The sequence below is a fragment of the Canis lupus genome, chromosome 11 (genome assembly GCF_048164855.1).
Source record: "Canis lupus baileyi chromosome 11, mCanLup2.hap1, whole genome shotgun sequence".
Lineage (NCBI taxonomy): Eukaryota > Metazoa > Chordata > Mammalia > Carnivora > Canidae > Canis > Canis lupus.
In genome coordinates, this window is record NC_132848.1 from 9042684 (window position 1) to 9061767 (window position 19084).

Here is a 19084-nt window from a genome sequence, read left to right on the forward strand (position 1 = left end):
AGTTACAGGACTTTTATTTTTTTAAAAGGGGGGAGGGGAAGAAAGAAAGAAATAGAAAAAAGACCAGTAGGTCCTTTCCAGCAGCTGGTCCCGCCTGAGGCAGGCAGGCCTCCTGGCACAGACTGGGAACGGCTCTGCCCACTGCCAGCTTGCTGGCTGTGGCCCAGGAAAACCATGGCTCCATGCAATCATGAGAAACTGGACCAAACTGGACCGATCTGATCTTTACATCAGATACAAGCATTGAAGGAACTATCAAATAGTAACAAAACTCAATGACTCTTTGTGGCTCATTTTCATTCTGAGTCAATAACCAAGGAGTGACGTTCTCCATAGCCCATTAGGCCTTCACGGGTCCATCTACTTCCCCGTGAGCACTACTGAAGGAGGGTGTTAAGGCAGCAGGTGTTAAGATATATCACTGCTTCTAAAAGTAATTTGGAGGAGACAGGCATGAAACCCAAATTCAGATGCGCTTAAATTAAGTACTGATTTGATTACTCAGCTACGAAGAGGTCTTCTGAATGCACAATTGACTTTACCAAGTACAAGGTATCGAGACCAACCTTTTGAGGTTATAAAAGCAGGCTAAGTCACATAAATGTCGAAGAGTGGCTGAAAAACGAAGGCTACATGCTTTTTTGGCCTAAGAATAAGCAGGGAGTGGAGCCAAACATGAACATACATTTCAGCAGAAAGGTGATAAACAGAAAGCCAAGTAGATAATATGCCGAGGAGTGAAGAAACCCCACATAATAGCTTATACTAATTTTCAAACAGAGTGAAAAATTCACCTTCTTAAGGGTAAAAACAAACGTAGTTAGGTGTGTAGAAAACCCCAGAAGAACCCATGACTACTAAAGTGTTCACAGTTTTCTAAACTGTTAAAACTGATGTTACATGACCACTCTGATTCACCCTTGATTTTAATAACTGACAGAAATTTCTCACCAAGGCTGATTTTGGCATCCAAAATACTAATTTGTTGATGAGAATCATAAAACTCCTTTCATGTTAATTTGCTAATTTATGAGATAGAAAACATACAGTCCTTGATTCTGAAAAGGCCATTTAATCTCATCTCAATTACTGGTCCTGGAAAGGGAGAGGAGAAGGCGTGTGGAACTGCATTAAAACAAAGTTTAGAACAATATAAAACATGTGGAAAGACAAACCAAAGGCCAATCAATATTCTGTCTATAGGAAATAAAGGAAAATGGGAGAAAATACTGAAAAAACTCTGCTGTACCATGGAGATACACAGTAGCCATGATCACTTCCTAGATTACTCTTTGGATACTTGATTCAATTGGCCTTAATTGCTTATAAAGTGTGCGACACAATTAGGGAAGATTTGTCTTTAATTTAGCTCTGAAAGAAGCATGAATGGATGGAAACTCTAATCACAGACCACAGATCATTTGAGCAATTAGGAACACACTTTCCAGTCTTGAAAACCTTTCACACAAATCACCTGCTAGCCTTTGGAGCCAGGCTTCAGACTTGCAAAAACTTTGGGGTTCTTAAGGGCAAGTGAGAGCTCATTGAGGAAGGAAATAAAGTGGGAGTCTCTTTCAGATTTCTTTGATTCAAAAATAACGACAATGGTAAAGTGAGGTTCTGGGCGGGTTAGGAAGTAGGTGCTCTGAACTTTGTCATCATAGAAGTGGACCACCTTCTCCAAGCTGTTCAGTTCAGACATGCGGTCTGTCATGATCATGATGACATTGGGCCAGTGCATGACGGGCCTGTCACTGGGCAGGGACACCACGGCTGGATACTGGTCCACACCCTTAGGGGCCTCTCTGTAGGAATGGGGGTGGTGATAGCCATGACCCTGAAAGCTCTCGGAACCTCGGTTGTCAAAGATTAAGGACACATTGGCAGCATCATACTTCCGGATGAAGCTGGAAATCTTCCCAAAAAAGTCTGGGTTGGCTTTGGCAGTCAACGTTTTCATTTCTGAAGCAGTCGTTTGTCGGCTCAGCGCCTCGTGAAAGTAAAAGCTAAACTTGGCAAGAAGCATGTTTTTGAGTTTCATCAGCCAGAGGAAAAGGTGTGGGGGCTGAACGGCCTTCTGAGACTGCCCTCCGAATAGATGTTTCTTGGTCTCCCGCTGCTTTTCAAAGATCTGGCCCCAAGTCTGCAGCTTGGTGTGAGCACTGTGCAAGTTCACCAGAGATGGGAGGAACTTCCACTCGGAGACCTGGGCCTGGGCCTTCAGGAGATGGCTCAGGACATCCACCTCCAGCTGGAAACTGCCTTCCAAAGGACTGAGGATGGGGTGGTGAAATCTAGAGGGGAAGGGGAATGAAGAGAAATAAGTAGAAGTGTTACTCCAAAGTGACATTTTCCATCCTCAAAACAGCACACCATGGTGGCCAGGCAAATCTTACTCCATTTGGGGGCAGTAGGAGGAAAGACTGGAGAGCTCCATGTTGATTCTTTTAAAGAAATTGTTCTGGGACACCTGAACAGCATCCGACTCTTGATCTCAGTTCAGGTCTTGATTTCAGGGTTGTGAGCTCAAGTCCCACATTCAGCTCCATGCTGTGGATGTGGAGCACGCTTAAAAAATAAGTAAATGGGGGGGGGGAGGGGAGATAAAAAAAATAAGTAAATAAATAACAAAAATAAATCAATCAAAAGTTATCCTGACATAACTTCACCATCTCAGAATGATGTCAGCATATTCTCCTGTGGAAATAGCCTGATATTTATTTTTAAAGATTTTATACATTTATTCATGAGAGACACACAGAGAGGCAGAGACATAGGCAGAGGGAGAAGCAGGCTCCATGTGGGGAGCCCCATGCGAGACTCGATCCCAGGACCCCAGGATCATGACCTGAGCTAAAGGCTCAACCACTGAGCCACCCGGGTGCCCCACATAGCCTGATATTTAAACAAAAGATGAGAGTAGTGGCTGCCTTCTTTTCAAATACAAAGAAATTAAATTAGCTGTACTTTTTTTCCTGGCCTATTTTATTTATTCTGGGAATTGTATAACTAACATAATCATCAAAACACAGCATCCTTTTTTTCAGAATGTGGTCCTAAAGAGCTAGAGGTTAAAAAAAAAAAAGTCACTAAAACACGTATATAATACATGTAAACTTAATATTCATAGGAACTCCATAAGGTATTATGGTAACTCCATAAGATAAGCCATATTCAATCCTAGTTCCCAAATTTCCTTCATATTTCATCACAGTTAAAAACAAAATGGTAGCTAAATAACAAATACCTAACATTTCAACATTTATGTTTTAAATTGGATTACTACTCACTAAATTAACTTTATGACTCATGGATTGTTAACCTATTTGTAAAACATTTTTTCTAATTCACTGGTAACAGTAATATTGGGTAGTAGGAGGAGAGAGGATGTGGGAATACCTCCTTCCAGGGAGAAGAGGGAAAAGGCCACGTGCAAAGACCCTGAGTCAAGTGAGAACATCTTCTGATGCTTCAGGTCTCCTCTTCAGACTCGTTTCCTTAAAAACGTCTCCTCTGTTCATCTCCAGACTAGGTCAGGTGACCCCAATTATATCCTCTAGGTTTGTTTTTTTTTTTTTTTTTTTTTAATGATAGTCACACAGAGAGAGAGAGAGAGGCAGAGACTCAGGCAGAGGGAGAAGCAGGCTCCATGCACTGGGAGCCCGACGTGGGACTCGATCCCGGGTCCCCAGGATCGCACCCTGGGCCAAAGGCAGGCGCCAAACCGCTGCACCACCCAGGGATCCCCCCTCTAGTTTCTTTTTTTTTTTTTTTAATTTTGTATTTATTCATGATAGTCACACACCGAGAGAGAGAGAGAGAGAGAGAGAGGCGGAGACACAGGCAGAGAGAGAAGCAGGCTCCATGCACCGGGAGCCCGACGTGGGACTCGATCCCGGGTCCCCAGGATCGCGCCCTGGGCCAAAGGCAGGCGCCAAACCGCTGCGCAACCCAGGGATCCCCCCCTCTAGTTTCTTAATATCTGTCTCCCACCTGAGTAGCTTCATCACATAATTTGTCAGAGAAACTGGGACCTATGGTCACCTTTGCTCTGAGCTCCTCCTTGAGGAGAAGTGAGAGTTGCCTACTTCCTTCACTCCTTTATCTCTAGAACATATGGCACATACTAGAGATTCAGGAGAGGTTTGGTATACATGGTAACCAACTAGGTTAAGACTTGAATCCTACTCTCTGCCTCCTTGATTCTGTTCTTTGTGATCTAGATGAAATTCTGTAACAATGGTTAAGGAGAGTCCTCCCTGTATGGACCTCTTAGAGCTTTCTTGCTCAGGGTTCTTCTTCTGAGAAATTCTCCAGGTTGGGGGGGGGGGGGGTGTTTCAGTATCTGCCTGGCCTAGTGCACCTTCCTTCTCAAGGAGCCAACAACAAGCCCTTATACTCTTCCCAAAGGCCCAAAGCATCTGCAAGTGACCATTTTAAATATGTGGGCAAGATCTAGCATTTACTGATCATATCTTATGCCTCAGGAACCATGGGAGATGATTTACAGGCCTGGACCCATGCAAGTTAATTGCTTCACTGTCAACAAGACAGAAGCTTCTCATACAGCTGTTTCAGCCCCAGCCGAAGAGGAAAATGCTGGTTATCAATGAAAAAGTTAAGAAAAAAGATCATCACAAGTATAGCCAGAGTTTAAAAATTCACTTAAACATTAATTAGAGGGATTATTAAACATTAAAGAGCCCATACTAAGCTGGATATTATAAGATAGAAACTCATTATCATGTGATAAGGATATAGTTACTCACATGACAATTTTTTTTTCCTATTACCAGCATTTTACCTTCAATTAGCTTCAAGAGAGGGAAGCTAAAACATAGGTGGAGGGTCTCAGCCTAATAATACATTCAAAGACTCGAAAGATAGGGGTGCCTGGGTGGCTCAGTCGATAAGCATCTGACTCTTGATTTTGGCTTAGGTCATGATCTTATGGGTCGTGGGATGGAGCCCCATAAAAGATTCCAAGCCCAACAAGGAGTCTGCGTAAAGATTCTCTCCATGTCTCCCCCTACTCATTGTCTCCAGAGCTCTCCGTCTCTAAAACAAATAAATAAGTCTTAAAAAAAAAAAAAAGAATCAGAACAATAAACTAGATTTCAAATCCTCTAGCTTATATGCTTAATTAATTTGGACTCTTCAAACATTGCATGCTTTGAATTCGGCATTAAGAAATCTAATACAAAAAAAAAAAAAGAAATCTAATACACATGTACACACACAACTTCACCACATCTCAAAATCTTTGAATTGTACAAAATGCTCCTACCTCCTTAGCCTTTGAGCCCTTTAATGCTTAATGGCCATAAAGCATCACAAGATTCTATAATGATGGGTATCAATAAAATTTCCCAAGGAATTTGAACACAGTAAGACTTAATAACAGGAAAATGTTATGAGATTGAAGAAAATTCTACCACAAATAATAATACTCTAAGTTATTTTTCCTGCTTCATTGGAAATCATCATTTATATCTAACATTTTCCTTGAAAGAACATGAATTCTCTGTAAAGATCTTCAGAAAGAATTCTGAACAGGCTCTTCATAAACATATCTTAAAAGTGTTTAAATGTTCAACATTTATTAGGGTGAATGTGAATGCTGAAGCTATTTTTCATCCTTAAGAAGAACTAAAAAAATCATGGTAATGTTATTCTGCCAAGAGTTTGAGATTAGCATTATGATGTATCATTTTCCCATTTCCATTCTGCTCTGTGCCTCATACCCATTTACAACTCACACTATAGGGGGATCTGTTAAATTGTTGTAATCCAAAAATACACACCTCAACTATAGCTTGAAAAGCATGAAAGAGTCCAAATATGGAATAAGTTGACAACAATTTACAGAGAACATCTGCTCTAAAAGAAGTCAAAAAAGAGAGGAGTGTAGGGGGAGAGAGAGAGAGAGAGAGAGAGAGAGAATTCTCTCCTTCACAAATCCACATCAAGGAGTTCCTTCCAAAAGAAGTATCCAGGTCCCAAGTATGTGAGAAGTCAGATAAAAACAATGAAAAATAAATCTCTAGCACAATGTGAATGTACTAAATGCCATAAACTATACACTTAAAAATGGTAAATTTTATGTTATGTATATTTTAACACAATAAAAAAATCATCTCTTAAAGTTTTCACTAATTTTTAAATATAAATACACTGAAGATAGATGCATTAGCCAAAGGTTTGCCTTATAGAGATTTCCCATGGTAGAAAGAGGTACTTATAATGGTAAGTAAGAAGTAACACATCTCTTATGAGAAGTACAAAATACAGTAAGGTTTTAGAAAAAGGAGCAACTTCTTTTGGTTGAACGATTATGCAGCCCTTAAGGGAGACTGAACTTGAATTGAGCCATGAAACTTGGTGAGGGCTTACATTTCTGGCCCCATTCTTAATCACCTCTGAATCCACACCCTCTACCAGGTGACTCTGCAGGTCTTCCCACCAGAGGTAGAGTATACTTTCTCGCCCCTGGACTATAGACTGAGTCCTAGGACTTGCTCTGGTCAAAGGGATGTTAGCAGATCTGATGCTTAAAATGAGCTTGGTTGGGCTTATTCTTTTGCACTTGGGTAATAGCCACTGCGTAGCTGGCTCCCCACTCACTTTGGGCTCAGAATGAACACATACATGTGGAGCAGACCAAACCCAAAGCTCATAGTAATAAGCCAAGCCCAGTGAGAACAGTGGTAAGCAGAGCTATCCAGCTAAGCCAAGCCTGTCAAGTCGGCTTCCAGGAGACCTGCAAGCCTATGCGTGTGAATTTTAGGGTGTTCTGTTATACAGAATGATTGTGGCAAGAGCAACTGATAGATGATATGACAATATGATAGGCTTCAGAACATACTACCCCAAAATATGGCTGGTATACTGACTAATTTATGAATACATTTAAGAAACATGTGCAGCAAAGATTTCCTAACCCTCCCCTAAAGCAGGTCATAAAACCCTCAAGCGAGAGGTGCCTTCCCTGTACTCTAAGGAAAGGAGCATCCTTATCTCCAAAGGCAATGGGACACAGAGAGGAATCTGAAAGAACAGGCCTTGCGGCTTCCCCCTTAGCTCATACCCTTTTTCATCCTAGCACATTTTCCCACAACTCTTCAAATGTACTCGGCTCAGTTTTGTTTTTTAACAAAACCTACCACGAAAACACAGGTTTAACAGCTTCTTTGGGTCTTCATTATTTTATGAAGGCTCTCCTGACACACAAAACTTACATTAAATACACTGGTATGTTATTCTCTTGTTAATTTGTCTTTTGTTAAAGGGCCCCCCTGCTGAGAATTTAGAAGTGTAGAAGAAAAACATCTTTTTCCTTCTCTCCAAATTCAAGGACATGCTAGGCAAAACAAATAATGAGCCAAGGTAGGAAATGGCAAATAGTTATGAGGAACACATTAGATTATGGATTTTTTGGCTTCTGCTTAAAATCCTTAAAGATTTCTCTTCAAAGCTTCTTTTCTACTAAGAGTTTGGGTGCAATTTAAGACATTTGATGGGCCTTAGATGAATTTGGAAAGATAGGCTGGGGCAAGATAACAGAAGGCCTTCAGCCCTTACTGTTAAGATCTAGACATGCTGAATGCCTAGAGCAGAAGGTGTCCCACAGAAATGGCACTATTGTCGGTTTTGCTTATGAAATTTTCCATGGGCGAAAATTCACCTTGTTGAATGATACACACACAACTAACTGTTAATTTCACTTAATCATCACAAATCTTTTTCTGAAGTGAAAGGGACATGAGGCCTAAAGAAATCACAGTTCTGCCCTTGGTGAGAATCCTGTCATCTGAAGCATTCAGATCAAAAAACTGTGCTCCCTAAAATGCCAACAGGAACTTTATGTGACTCAATTTTTAAAAATGTTCTTTGGGGCGCCTGGCTGGCTCAGTCAGTGGAGAGTGCGACTCTTGGTCTCAGGACTGTAAGTGTGAGCCTTACTTTGGTATACAGATTACTTAAAAGTAAAATTAAAAAAAAAAAAAAATTCTTTAAAATCTAGCTGTAAAATCATGGTTAAAGGATATGTCACTTAATGATATATTACTGTCATATCAAGGATTTTTTTTTTTAAGATTAACTTATTTATCAGAGAGAGTGGTGCGCACAGGGAGGAGGGGCAGAGGGAGAAAGAGAGGGAGAGAGAGTCTTAAGCAGACTCATGCTGAGCATGGAACCTGACTCGGGGCTTGATCCCACAACAGGATTGTTATAGTCAAAACCAAGAGTCAGATGTTTAACCGACTATGCCACCAATGTGCCCCCACCAGTGGGATTTTTAAAAACTGTCTAGAATGCATAAATAATTTCTTACTTCCTTAAAATAATTATTTCTTAAAATTATACTCTTGATTAGGAGAGTAAATTTTTGCATTTTTAATGCATCTTCCAGGTTTGTTTAACTATGAAACAGAAAAATTAACCAGAGTCATCTTTTATGCCCACTGTATAAGAGTTAGGTAAGTCAATTCAGAATGAATTTTACAGAATCAAAAAATGTTCCAATGATGCTTCCCTGGGGAGAGGGGGAGATTAAAAAACCCAAGTTCCTCCTCTCCTCAAAAGTATTCAAGGAATAGTAGACATCCTATTCCTGTATGAGCTAAACTCGTATTTTTTCTCCTCAAGGTACACAATAAAAACTAATATGATTAATGTTAATTATTCAATTTGAAATGCAGCACCACAATGACTGTGGTTCTTAAGCAATAATTTACATTTGCTTAATAATGTAATAAGTTTGCCAGAAAGGGAAACCTTTAGCACTATTCTACTCTTTTTCTTTTCTTTAAAGATTTTATTTATTTATTCATGAGAGATACAGAGAGGCAGAGACATGGGCAGAGGGAGAAGCAGGCTCCATGCAGGAAGTCCGGTGCAGGACTCGATCCCGGAACTCCAGGACCACACTCTGGGACGAAGGCAGACACCCAACCGCTGAGCCACCCAGGAGTCCCAACACTACTCTGACCACAACTGGCTTCCAAAGAAAAAAACCAAAACGTGCTTCCCCTTCTTCTCTGAAAGCAGACTGGACCTTGCAATAACTCACACAGAATCTGCATCTCAAATCATGTCCACAAGTTAGACTCCATGTTATACATCATGCATGTTAATTTTTTAATACAAAAGCATTTCATCATTTGAAAGATAAAAGATTCACATGCTATTTTAGAAGTGCTCTGATATGGATCAGATATATTGGGGCAAATAAACATTTCCTGAAAGATAGACTTGGGTCCTTTGCGAGAAGGATTAACTCTTTCAATACAATAGAATACCAAAATATTAATTACTTCTCTAGAACACTGGAACCATGAAAGAAACGTTTGGTATAGCACAGATACCAAATCAAAAGGTCTACAGAAAAGAAAAAAAGAAGAAGAGAAAAAAAAAGGTCTACAGAAAAAAAGAATATTATCCTGGCAAAAGGCAAAGTATGTTAATTTTCACCTAACATAATTCCACTTCCCCCTCCAAAATCAACATATTGTACAGAATTTCAACTTTTCAGAACTTGTTAACTAAGGAATTTATGTTGTTTAAGTTAACCTCAAGTTTCCAAATGAGATAATTTTCAGGCTTGGATGTGTAATCAGTAATTAATTAGATAAAGGCAGCACTAGTGAAAGATGGAGAAAGATGAAAACACCGTGATACGCCGCCCGGTATCCTGGCTCTATCAGATTCCAAGAGTAACCACTCTGTCCTAAAGAGCTTCAAGAATGAAAGCTGGGCTTTTGAGGGAAATGGAAGGAATTCTCAAAGATCTGGGAAATAGGATGTTCCAAAGAAGGTAAAAGATGACAGATCACAAATCTAATCAAATAAAAATAGCTAAATAGTAATAATCATTCCTATGAAACACACATACACACACATAGTTAAGGTTCAGTACCTAGTATATTCCACTGTTGGCACCTCTCTTTCATTTATCCAAACAATTTTTTCATGTAGACTATTTTCAATATCACAGGGAACTTTTAAAACATAGAAGTTTCTGGGCACCCAACTGAGAATCACTAAATCTTACCCTCTTGAGGAAGAAGGGCAGGGCAAGGGCAGGGAGCAGGTATGGTTCCTTTTCTTAAGCTTTGCAAATGGTTCAGCAAACCACTTTCACATTAACATTTGGGAATCACCACGTGAGATCTCTTCCCTTTGAGAATTAGATCTCAAACTGTACTTTTGTTTTTGGAGTTCAAAAAATTATGTTATTAAAAAAAAAATCCAACTCAGGTTTGAGGAAGAAATAAAAGTTCCAAACATAGAAAATCTGTTACCATGTAAAATTTGTTTATAAAATGAAAATGTGTATATTTATATGCAGAGACTGTCTCTCAAGAATGATAGGAAGAACTTGCTAACAACATTCATTGTCTCTTAGGAAGGGAATTAAGTAGATAAAGAACAGGGGCACTTTTCACTATGTATTCTTTTGTGCTTTATAAATTTTGAGATGTATTAATGTATTACCTACTAAAAATAGATGAAACAAAAATTTAGAATATATCATAAAAACAAAAAAATACATGACAATAAAAAAATAGTAAGAGGACATTTTGGATACAATTGGGGAAGTCTGAATATGGACTACTTACTGCTGATGATAGAAAAAAAATCAGTGCTAAATTTAAGTGAGAAAACTATGTTACAGTTTTGTATAGTTTTTAGAAGATACAATCTGAGTATTTGGGGGTGAAGTGTTATGATGTTCCCATATGACTTCCAAACAATGTGGGAGGGGTAATAAAATTATATAAACAGAGAGATAAAGCAAACATGGCAACATTTTAACAATAGGAGTCCAAGGGAAGGATATTTGCATGTTCACTGCACAGTTTTATTTATTTTTAAAATCTTTTTTTTTTTTAAAGATTTTATTTATATATTTGACAGAGAAAGAGAGCAAGAGAACATAAGCAAGTGGAGTGGCAGAGGGAGAGGGAAAAGCAGGCTTCTGGCTGGGCAGGGATCCCTATGGAGGGCTCAAGACTCAGGGCTCGAGCCCAGGACCCTGGGATCATGACCTGAGCTAAAGGCAATTGCTTAACCAAGCCACCCAGGAGCCCCTGTTTATTTCTTTTTTAATAATAGCTTTACTAGGTAATTCACATACATAATGTATACTCTTTTATAAAAGGTATAGAATTCAGTAGTTTTAGTACAGAGTTGTGCAACCATCACCACTAATTTTAGAACAGTCTCATGACCCCCCCAAATCCTGTACCCATTAGAAGTCACTCCCCATTCTCACCTTCACCCCAACCATTTTCTGTGTCCGTCATCTGTAATCTATATTCTGTGTTTATGACTTTGCCTATTCTGGACATTTCCTATAACTGGAAGGATACAACATGTGATCTTTTCTGACTGGTTTCTTTCATGTAGCATAATTATTCAAGGTTCATGGATGCTGTGGCATATATCAATACCTCATTCCTTTCTACAGCCGAACAATAACACCTAATGCTTCTCAAAATCCTTTGGTATTGTTTTTTGGCTCAGGAAGTGAGCAATACATTACAGGCAGGCTCATAAATGAAAGCAGCAATTTCCTTCAAATATAAATTTTCCAGCTGATCAACATCTTTTTTAAAAAAAATTAAATTGGCTACAAATAGCTTTTTGACTATCAAAAAAAATTTAAGTATGCCCTCCTCAAAATCACAGATGCCTGTCTCCCCTAAGAAAGTTTAAAACAAAACCAAAACTATGCCACAGGCATAGAATAGCATAGAAAGCAATTATAAAGGAGTTTCCAACACATGTTAAGTAATGGTTAGTTACATCAGAGGAATAAGTGGATAACTCATCAAGGTGATTACTTTGTAAGGGACATTTATTTGAATAATAGTTTGTAAAAAAAAATCACATTAGTTTATATACAGTTCTCGCTGTGTGAACTCTTTTTGAAGCAGCAAAATCAGTTATAATACATCTTTTAAGGATTACTTCATTCTTGGCCCTTGGTTATTGCTTAGGGAAGTATCCACCCAGCATGGTGTTAATGAAGCCCAAAGGAGGTACCTAACGTATACCCATTCGTTAATATGTATAAAATGTAAAATAGCTATTTCTCTATTTCAGTTATTTCATCATAGATTTTCCTCATAAGAGTGTACGGAAGTGGGGCACCCTGGTGGCTCAGTGGTTGAGCATCTGCCTTTGGCTCAGGTCATGATCCCAGGGTCCTGGAATCGAGTCCTGCATCAGGTTCCCTGCAGGGAGCCTGCTTCTCTGCCTCTCTCTGTGTCTCTTAGGAAGAAATAAATAAAATCTCAAAAAAAAAAAAAAAAAAAGAATGTGGGGAAGGAGCTAGTGTATGTGGGAGTGAGAGGCTGCTCTGGCCATCCCTCCCTCCTTCCCTCCTTCCCTCCTCACCTCCTCACCTACACTCACCTGGAGCTGTATTTCTTGAGGATGGTGTCCAAAAGGCCAATGAGCTCCTCAGCATTGATGAACTTCTGTGGGCTGAGGGTGTACATCTTCTCATAGAAGTCTGCGATCTCCATCCGGGCTTGCACGAAGAAGCACAGCTGCTCCGACAGGTGGGAAAGTAGTTCTTCCACGTGGGGGGCGTTCCCCCCAAGGGCACCGCGGCCAGTCACCACCTTCTTCAGCTCGTTGTGCAGGGAAGTATAGATGGTACGGATAGAATCTTTCCTGCTGAAGAAGGACTGGCCCCCTGGGAGGCAAATGACATTAGCAAATGACAAGTAAGGAAGGAGAGAACACTAGGAGAGAACACCTCCCAGCACCCAAAAGGAAAGGAGGGGTGCCTGGGTGGCTCAGTGAGTTAAGCACCTGCCTTTGGCTCAGGTCATGATCCCAGAGTCTGGGATCCAGCCCCCTGTCTGGGCTCCCTGTTCAGCGAGGAGTCTGCTTCTCCCTCTCCCCTGGCTTGTGTTCTCTCTCTCTCTCTCTCTCTCTCTCTCTCTCTTGCTCCCTCTCTCTCAAATAAGTAAATACATAAAATCTTTTAAAAAAAGAAAAACCAAAAGGAAAGGAGTAGAGTCTGCTGAGCTCAGTGAGTTATCACCTACCATATTCTCTGACTATGATTGGAATTTAAATATTTTGTGATTCATAATTTCACTGAAGAATAAGAAATGAATGCCTGGTGCACCTCCTTAGTGTAGTAACAGATGTGTGTATGATTTCCTTACCCATATACCGATTCTCCCCCAAACCAATTCAATGAAGATTCACGTTTATTTCAGAGAATTAACCTAGCAGGTGACATCAACCTAAATCCAAATAGCCCTCCTTCCACATACATGTATTTAAAACAAAAGAGAATACCCAACTGGAAAACACTGTTGTTATTCCTGATAAATCAGAAAATTTTATTTCTGCATCAGGGCTGAATTTTCCTATTTTAAGCTATACCAGAAAATGGAAAATACATGTATCTCCCTTACACAAGAACACAGAATCTGGGGATCGCAGGGGAAAAAAAGGAAATCTTTAGTTTTGTTTTTTTTTTTTAAATAAGTTCTACACCCAATGCGGGGCTTGAACTCATGACCCTGGGATCAAGAGTTACATGTTCCTCCAACTGAGCCAGCCAGGCACCCAGAAATCTTTGGAACTCTTGATAAGGTTTATACAATAGATTATAACAAAATAAGCACCACATTGTGAATGATTAAGTGCAGGAAGTAATTATAAATAACTATTGCTGTAACTCAGGAGTTCCAAAGGAAATCAGGAAAAAAAAAAAAAAAAAAGACCAGGGGTGCCTGGCTGGCTCAGCTGGTAGAGTGTGTGACTCTTATCTCAGGGTCTTGAGTTCAACCCCTACACTAGGCATGGAGCTACTTAATTTAAAAAAAAAAGACAAAATACATCCCTTTCAGCAGTTAATAGGGATCAAGTGGCATAGATCATTTCCTTACTCGGTATTAACACATGATCAACTCTAGTTCTAATAATTATAGAGCCAGCTTTGTATGTTTTCTTAAGCAATTCTGCACTAAAGAAAGGGTCACAGGCAAGACATTAAGAGAATGAAAAGAAACAGTGCAGCTTTAAAACAGTAATTCTTAGAAATATATAAAAACCTCAGAGATGGATGACAGTTTACATTTTCTATTGCTATACACAGAATGCTTTAATGAATAAACTTATTACTTTTATACATGTCAATTAAGAGTGAAAATTATTTATCGAGGCATTTTGTAAAATATCCCTTTGACAAATGAAACATTTCACAATGTTGTTTCTACTTCACTGCTCAGTTTATATTTCAAGAAATGAATCTTACATCCTTTCCTACTACTGTGACCAGCGTGTCCAAGGTTATCCACGATTTTCACAGTTGGCTCTTAAAGTCTGGCTTCTCAGAAAGCCCTTAGTCCCACGCCCTGGGAAGCCCCATGGCCCTGGGCAAACCTAGAAGGTTGGTCACTTATAACTTATTTTTAAGCATTAATAGTTTGTGGAATAAGTTATTAAGTGACCAACCTTCTAGGTTTGTAGTTATAGTTAATAGTTGTAAAAGTAATCAAATTAATAGTTTGTGGAATGTTTTCTTCAGTATACTGCCTAGACAAAGTAACTAGCATTCAAATCATTTCCTCTCCTAAAAGCAGCAAAAACCATGTGGTACAGTTGGATTGACCCCAGCACTAACATCCCGCACAGGACTGTACCCTGAAGGGTTTGCCCTCCTTCCCTGCCTATATTAGTCTAACCCTGCAGATTTTGTGAAGTGACAGTATGGAATAAATAGACCTCTGTGACCAAGTTTAGGAGAAAAAATTTCTTAGGTTAAGTAGGTAACAAGAGTACCATGCAAAATCTATGGGATGCCTAGATGGCTCAGTCAGGGGAGTGTGCAACTCTTGATCTCAGGGTTGTGAGTTCAGGCCTCACATTGGGTGTACAGATTACTTAACAATAAAATCTTAAAAAAACAAAAATACAAAAAAAAAAAACCTAAAAGCTCTGGAAGTCTGACAGACTTAGTCCCAATTCCAGCTTCCGAATGTATACTCTGTGTGATATGCCAATGACTTGGCTACTTTGAACCTTAGCTGTGGTTTTTAACACGAAACAAGTAATAGAGCCAAGAAGACAACATGAAATCACATCTGGTATATAATGTGCCTGGAGCAAAGTGCATGTTACATAACACTAGTCCCCTTCCCTTCCATTTGTAACTGATGTAAGAAGACCCTGAATACTACCTAATTGGGCTTCTAAAACTCTATAGTAAATTGGGAGCTTCATATAATGTAAACAAGAGTAGCTACCTATTTGAAAGCTAGTGAGGTGACTCTCAACTGCGTACTCACCTCTTAACAGGGTGGCCTTAGTGACAGTTTTAACTCTGAGTGAAAAAGAACTTCCTTCATCAGATTACCCTCTCTGAGGGAGTGGAAACACCACACAGATGCAAAGAGTATCCTGAAAAGCTTATCAATAATCATCAGTCACCAGTATGTGAAACCGTGTCAAGGGACACTATAAGGAAGGGAGAGACCACCAACGCATTTCTTTTAAACTGGTCTCTCTTCTCAGAGCTCTCAGGAGCACAATCCTACATATTGACTACCCTGGTTAGGAATATCCAGAGGGGACTGGTCTTCCTTCATTACTGGGAAACAAGGAAGCAGGGACACCAGACATCTTCCTCTTTTCAATTTTTTGAACTCACAAAATAGGATTATGTTGAATTATTTCCAGAAGGCTCTTTGTATTGTATCTTCACTATTTTTCAAGATTTCAACAGACCACCTCACAGGATAAAATTTCAAGTAACAAGTGTATTAAAGGAGTATGTGAAACGTCTAATTGAGTATTTTATTCCACAATGTTTTGTTAATGATAGTTTGTAAACGTTGGTTCTCAAGTTAAAGTCATTTTCTACCGTGCTAAATTCTAGCAACCAGAGGTTGAGGAAACTCTCCAGTAACGAAACAAAAGGGAGAGATGTATGGCCTAAAGTCCTCCAAAGGCATTGAGATGGCATATTTTTATCCGTGATCCTTCCCCAAACAGGTATAGTCTCTTCTCAAAGCAAAGAGAAAGCTCCAAGGTAAGGGCTCCACCCAAAGTTGTTCAGAACTGAGCCAGTACAGGAACAGAAGGCTCCCTGTCAGGTCCATCCTTTGCCCAAAGTGTTTGCCAACACGTGCATCTATAATCAGGATTCATTGCCAAGGTCTCTGATAAACATCAGTCACAAGAGTGAGGTCAGAAAGACTCACGTGTTTGGATCATGTGTTTTAAATGTTTAAAGATACACATAAAACGTTTTGTTTTGCTTTTTAAAAAAAAAAAAATCATACATTCTAATTACCAAAGGATGTGAAGAACATGGGAATGTCTTCAGTGTCAACACAAAACTTTTTCCCCAAGGGTTTAATTAAGAAAATAGAGTCGACCTAATAATCACAGAATCATATGGTAAGCCTGCTGATATCACAAACATTCCAGTATCAAAACACTGTAAGATAGCTGCAAATTTAAAAATTTAAAATTTGGAACCTATGTTTACTATACATTGAAGAAGTTAATGAGGCGTTAAAGTTAAACATGCCATTCTCAGAACATTCACTCAGAAGTGACAGATCACTGGGAGCCTGAACCACGCCTGGGCATGTTTCAGAGTGTCAACTGCTCCCAGATGAATTTCACGGTGCAGCCTTCAGGCTCATCCATGCAAGCAGGGGGTCCATGCAGAACTAATCACTTTACGTGACAAGGGCCATTTCACAGAACCCAAGGCTGAGACCCTGATGATTTTACACCTGCTCTTAACACACAGGGCAGCCAGTGCTGTTTACCTAAAACCAGACACATACAACTGAAACTAGAATAGCAGATTTTTAAACTGGGGTCCATGATGACTAGGCTTTAGGAAATCCGACTGAATGGAAACCTCTTAGATTATATGCAAAATTGTATTACACATATATTTTCCATGTAAGTGCATGGGCTTCATCAAAATCTCACAGATGAGCTTAAACAAATTAAGAATCATGGCCCTGAGGGGTCAGTCACCGTTCTTCATGAGGTGAGAGAATCTAAAAACAACTGAAACTGCCAGAAACTATCCACCTTCAATTTTATGGCCAGAATCTTCCCCACTTCCAAATACAGTTGACCCCTGAACAGCATCAGGGGTAGGAGAGGGGTTGCTGGGGAGCTGATCCCCCCACACACACATAGCCAAAAATCCGGGTATTAAGTTTTGACTTCCGAAAAATTTAATTACTAATAACTTATGGTTGACTAGAAGCCTTACTGATAACATAAACAGTAGTAGGTTAACACGTATTTCATAGGTTATGTGTATTCTATGTTGTATTCTTATAATAAGGTAAGCTAGAGAAAAATAAAATGTTAGGAAAATCATAAAGGATGAGAAAAATATTTACTGCACTGTATTTATCGAAAAAAAAAATGCGTGTATTAGTGGACCCATGCAGTTCACACCCCTCTTGTTCAAGGGCCAACTGTATACACAAAGTATATGCTTAAGTCATAATACGGACACCAACTTTTTACAAATCGTATGAATAAAAACACAATCTGACAGTTCAAAGGCAGGTATTCTGGTTTGAGATCTGTCACCTACCCACACAGGTGCGCGTAGACAATTTGCCGATCTACAGAAAGGGTAACAATGACACTGCAACAGCAATTGCAAATTTGTGAGAAGTGCCACTGCAAAAAGGGGTGGGGGAAAAAAATGCACAGGGTGAATCTAACCGAGCACTTTTGCCAGTAAGTCAACATACTACACAACAAGGTATTATCTGAACAGCCAAGGCACAGGTTAAGACCTCAGAAAGCCCTGCACCCCTCCCCCCGCACCGGGTGATTACTGATCATCTTCCCCTGGCCATAGGGACGTGGCCACCTTCAGGCAATAGAAGGAAACTGGGGGTTAAAATCAAAATGGAATCTGCACTCAACTTTTATCTTTCTATTCCTATTGCATAGATGTGTTCTCCATTCATACCAGCCCCTGTGCTTCTGATTACTGAAACGTCTACAAACAGGCCAAAATACTAACACCCCTTTGAAAGCTCCAGGATCCGGAATAGGCACTGTTGGCCATGGTAAGTAGTGATATTTTATATGCACAGCCCTTGGCTTCCTCGTATTTTATTTCCTTCTGATCTACTCATACCGTTTCAGCTAGTGAAAATCGGCTGAATCCGCTCTTTCATCTCACTTCCAGGGGCCAAGATTCATGATGATGCAATGATAAGAGTGTTTACCATCTTCCCCCAAGTGCCCTCTTGCTAGTGTCAGGCACGTTTCTTGCCTTTCCTCTCCGGTACTCGCTTATTTCCTCATGCTTTAAATTATTTATTGACAGCCTAAGAAGGAGGGGTAAGTAAGGACGCCATCCGTAACTCTCAGGGGCCTCGGCTTTAGGAGGCCGGGCTGCAAAAGTGTTCATTGGTTCTAACTAGGTTTTATTGCCCAGGTCTGCTCCTCTGGCCACAGTGTCAGCGGGCAGGCTGCTTAACTTCTCACTGAGGGCACCAATCCGTGCAATGGGCACGCACCGAGACACCGCTCGGTGGGAGCCGCAGCCCCCGCGGCAGCGGAGGCCGGTGGGCGGGGCCTGCGGGAGCCGGGGGAGGGAAGGGGTCGCCGGGAGGTGAGCCGGGAGCGCCGAGAGGAGCGGGAGGCCGCGGCGAGGCAGGGAGCCAACCCCCTTTCCTTCCTCCTCAAAGGGCACGGGGGGCGGGGCGGAGGTACCTAGTTTCTGCCCCAGGTAGGTGAGGCTGTGATAGACCTTCTCGGCCGCGGCCAGGTGGGCCAGGGCCGCCAGCAGCGACAGCCAGCTGCCCCCCGCGCTCTTGTTGGCCTCTCGCTCCTTGTCCACATTGTCCTTGGCCTTGTCGTAAGAGAAGATGCCCAGGTGAGAGAAGAACGTCTCCAGCACCGCCTGTTCCACCGGGACCGGGGCGGCCAGCGGGATAGACTCCCCCATGCGAGCTGCGACCCAGCTCCACCCACGTGGCTCTCCGCTGCCCCGCACTTCCGGGTTCCCGGGGAACGTGCGCGCCGGCGTGCGTGCGTGCGCGCGGCC

At 40.8% G+C, this 19084-nt stretch overlaps 1 protein-coding gene across 1 annotated transcript; it reads right to left on the reverse strand.

Moving 5' to 3' along the window:
* Window positions 1-1056: 1056 nt before the first annotated feature.
* On the reverse strand, window positions 1057-19050 carry KICS2 (KICSTOR subunit 2). Its single transcript, XM_072843109.1, has 3 exons — window positions 18751-19050; window positions 12424-12709; window positions 1057-2294 (listed from the first exon to the last, which is right to left on the reverse strand). Exons 1-3 carry the CDS (start codon window positions 18983-18985, stop codon window positions 1478-1480), a joined length of 1338 nt encoding a protein of 445 aa, XP_072699210.1. The 5' UTR covers window positions 18986-19050; the 3' UTR covers window positions 1057-1477.
* Window positions 19051-19084: the final 34 nt, after the last annotated feature.

Coding starts and splice junctions, on each gene's coding strand:
- KICS2 (XM_072843109.1), bottom strand. CDS start 18,985: ATGGGGGAGTCTATCCCGCTGGCCGCCCCGGTCCCGGTGGAACAGGCG. Junction 12,710..18,750: donor CTACCTGGGGCAGAAACTAG/GTACCTCCGCCC, acceptor TTTGCCTCCCAG/GGGGCCAGTCCTTCTTCAGC. Junction 2,295..12,423: donor CTCAAGAAATACAGCTCCAG/GTGAGTGTAGGT, acceptor CTTCCCCTCTAG/ATTTCACCACCCCATCCTCA.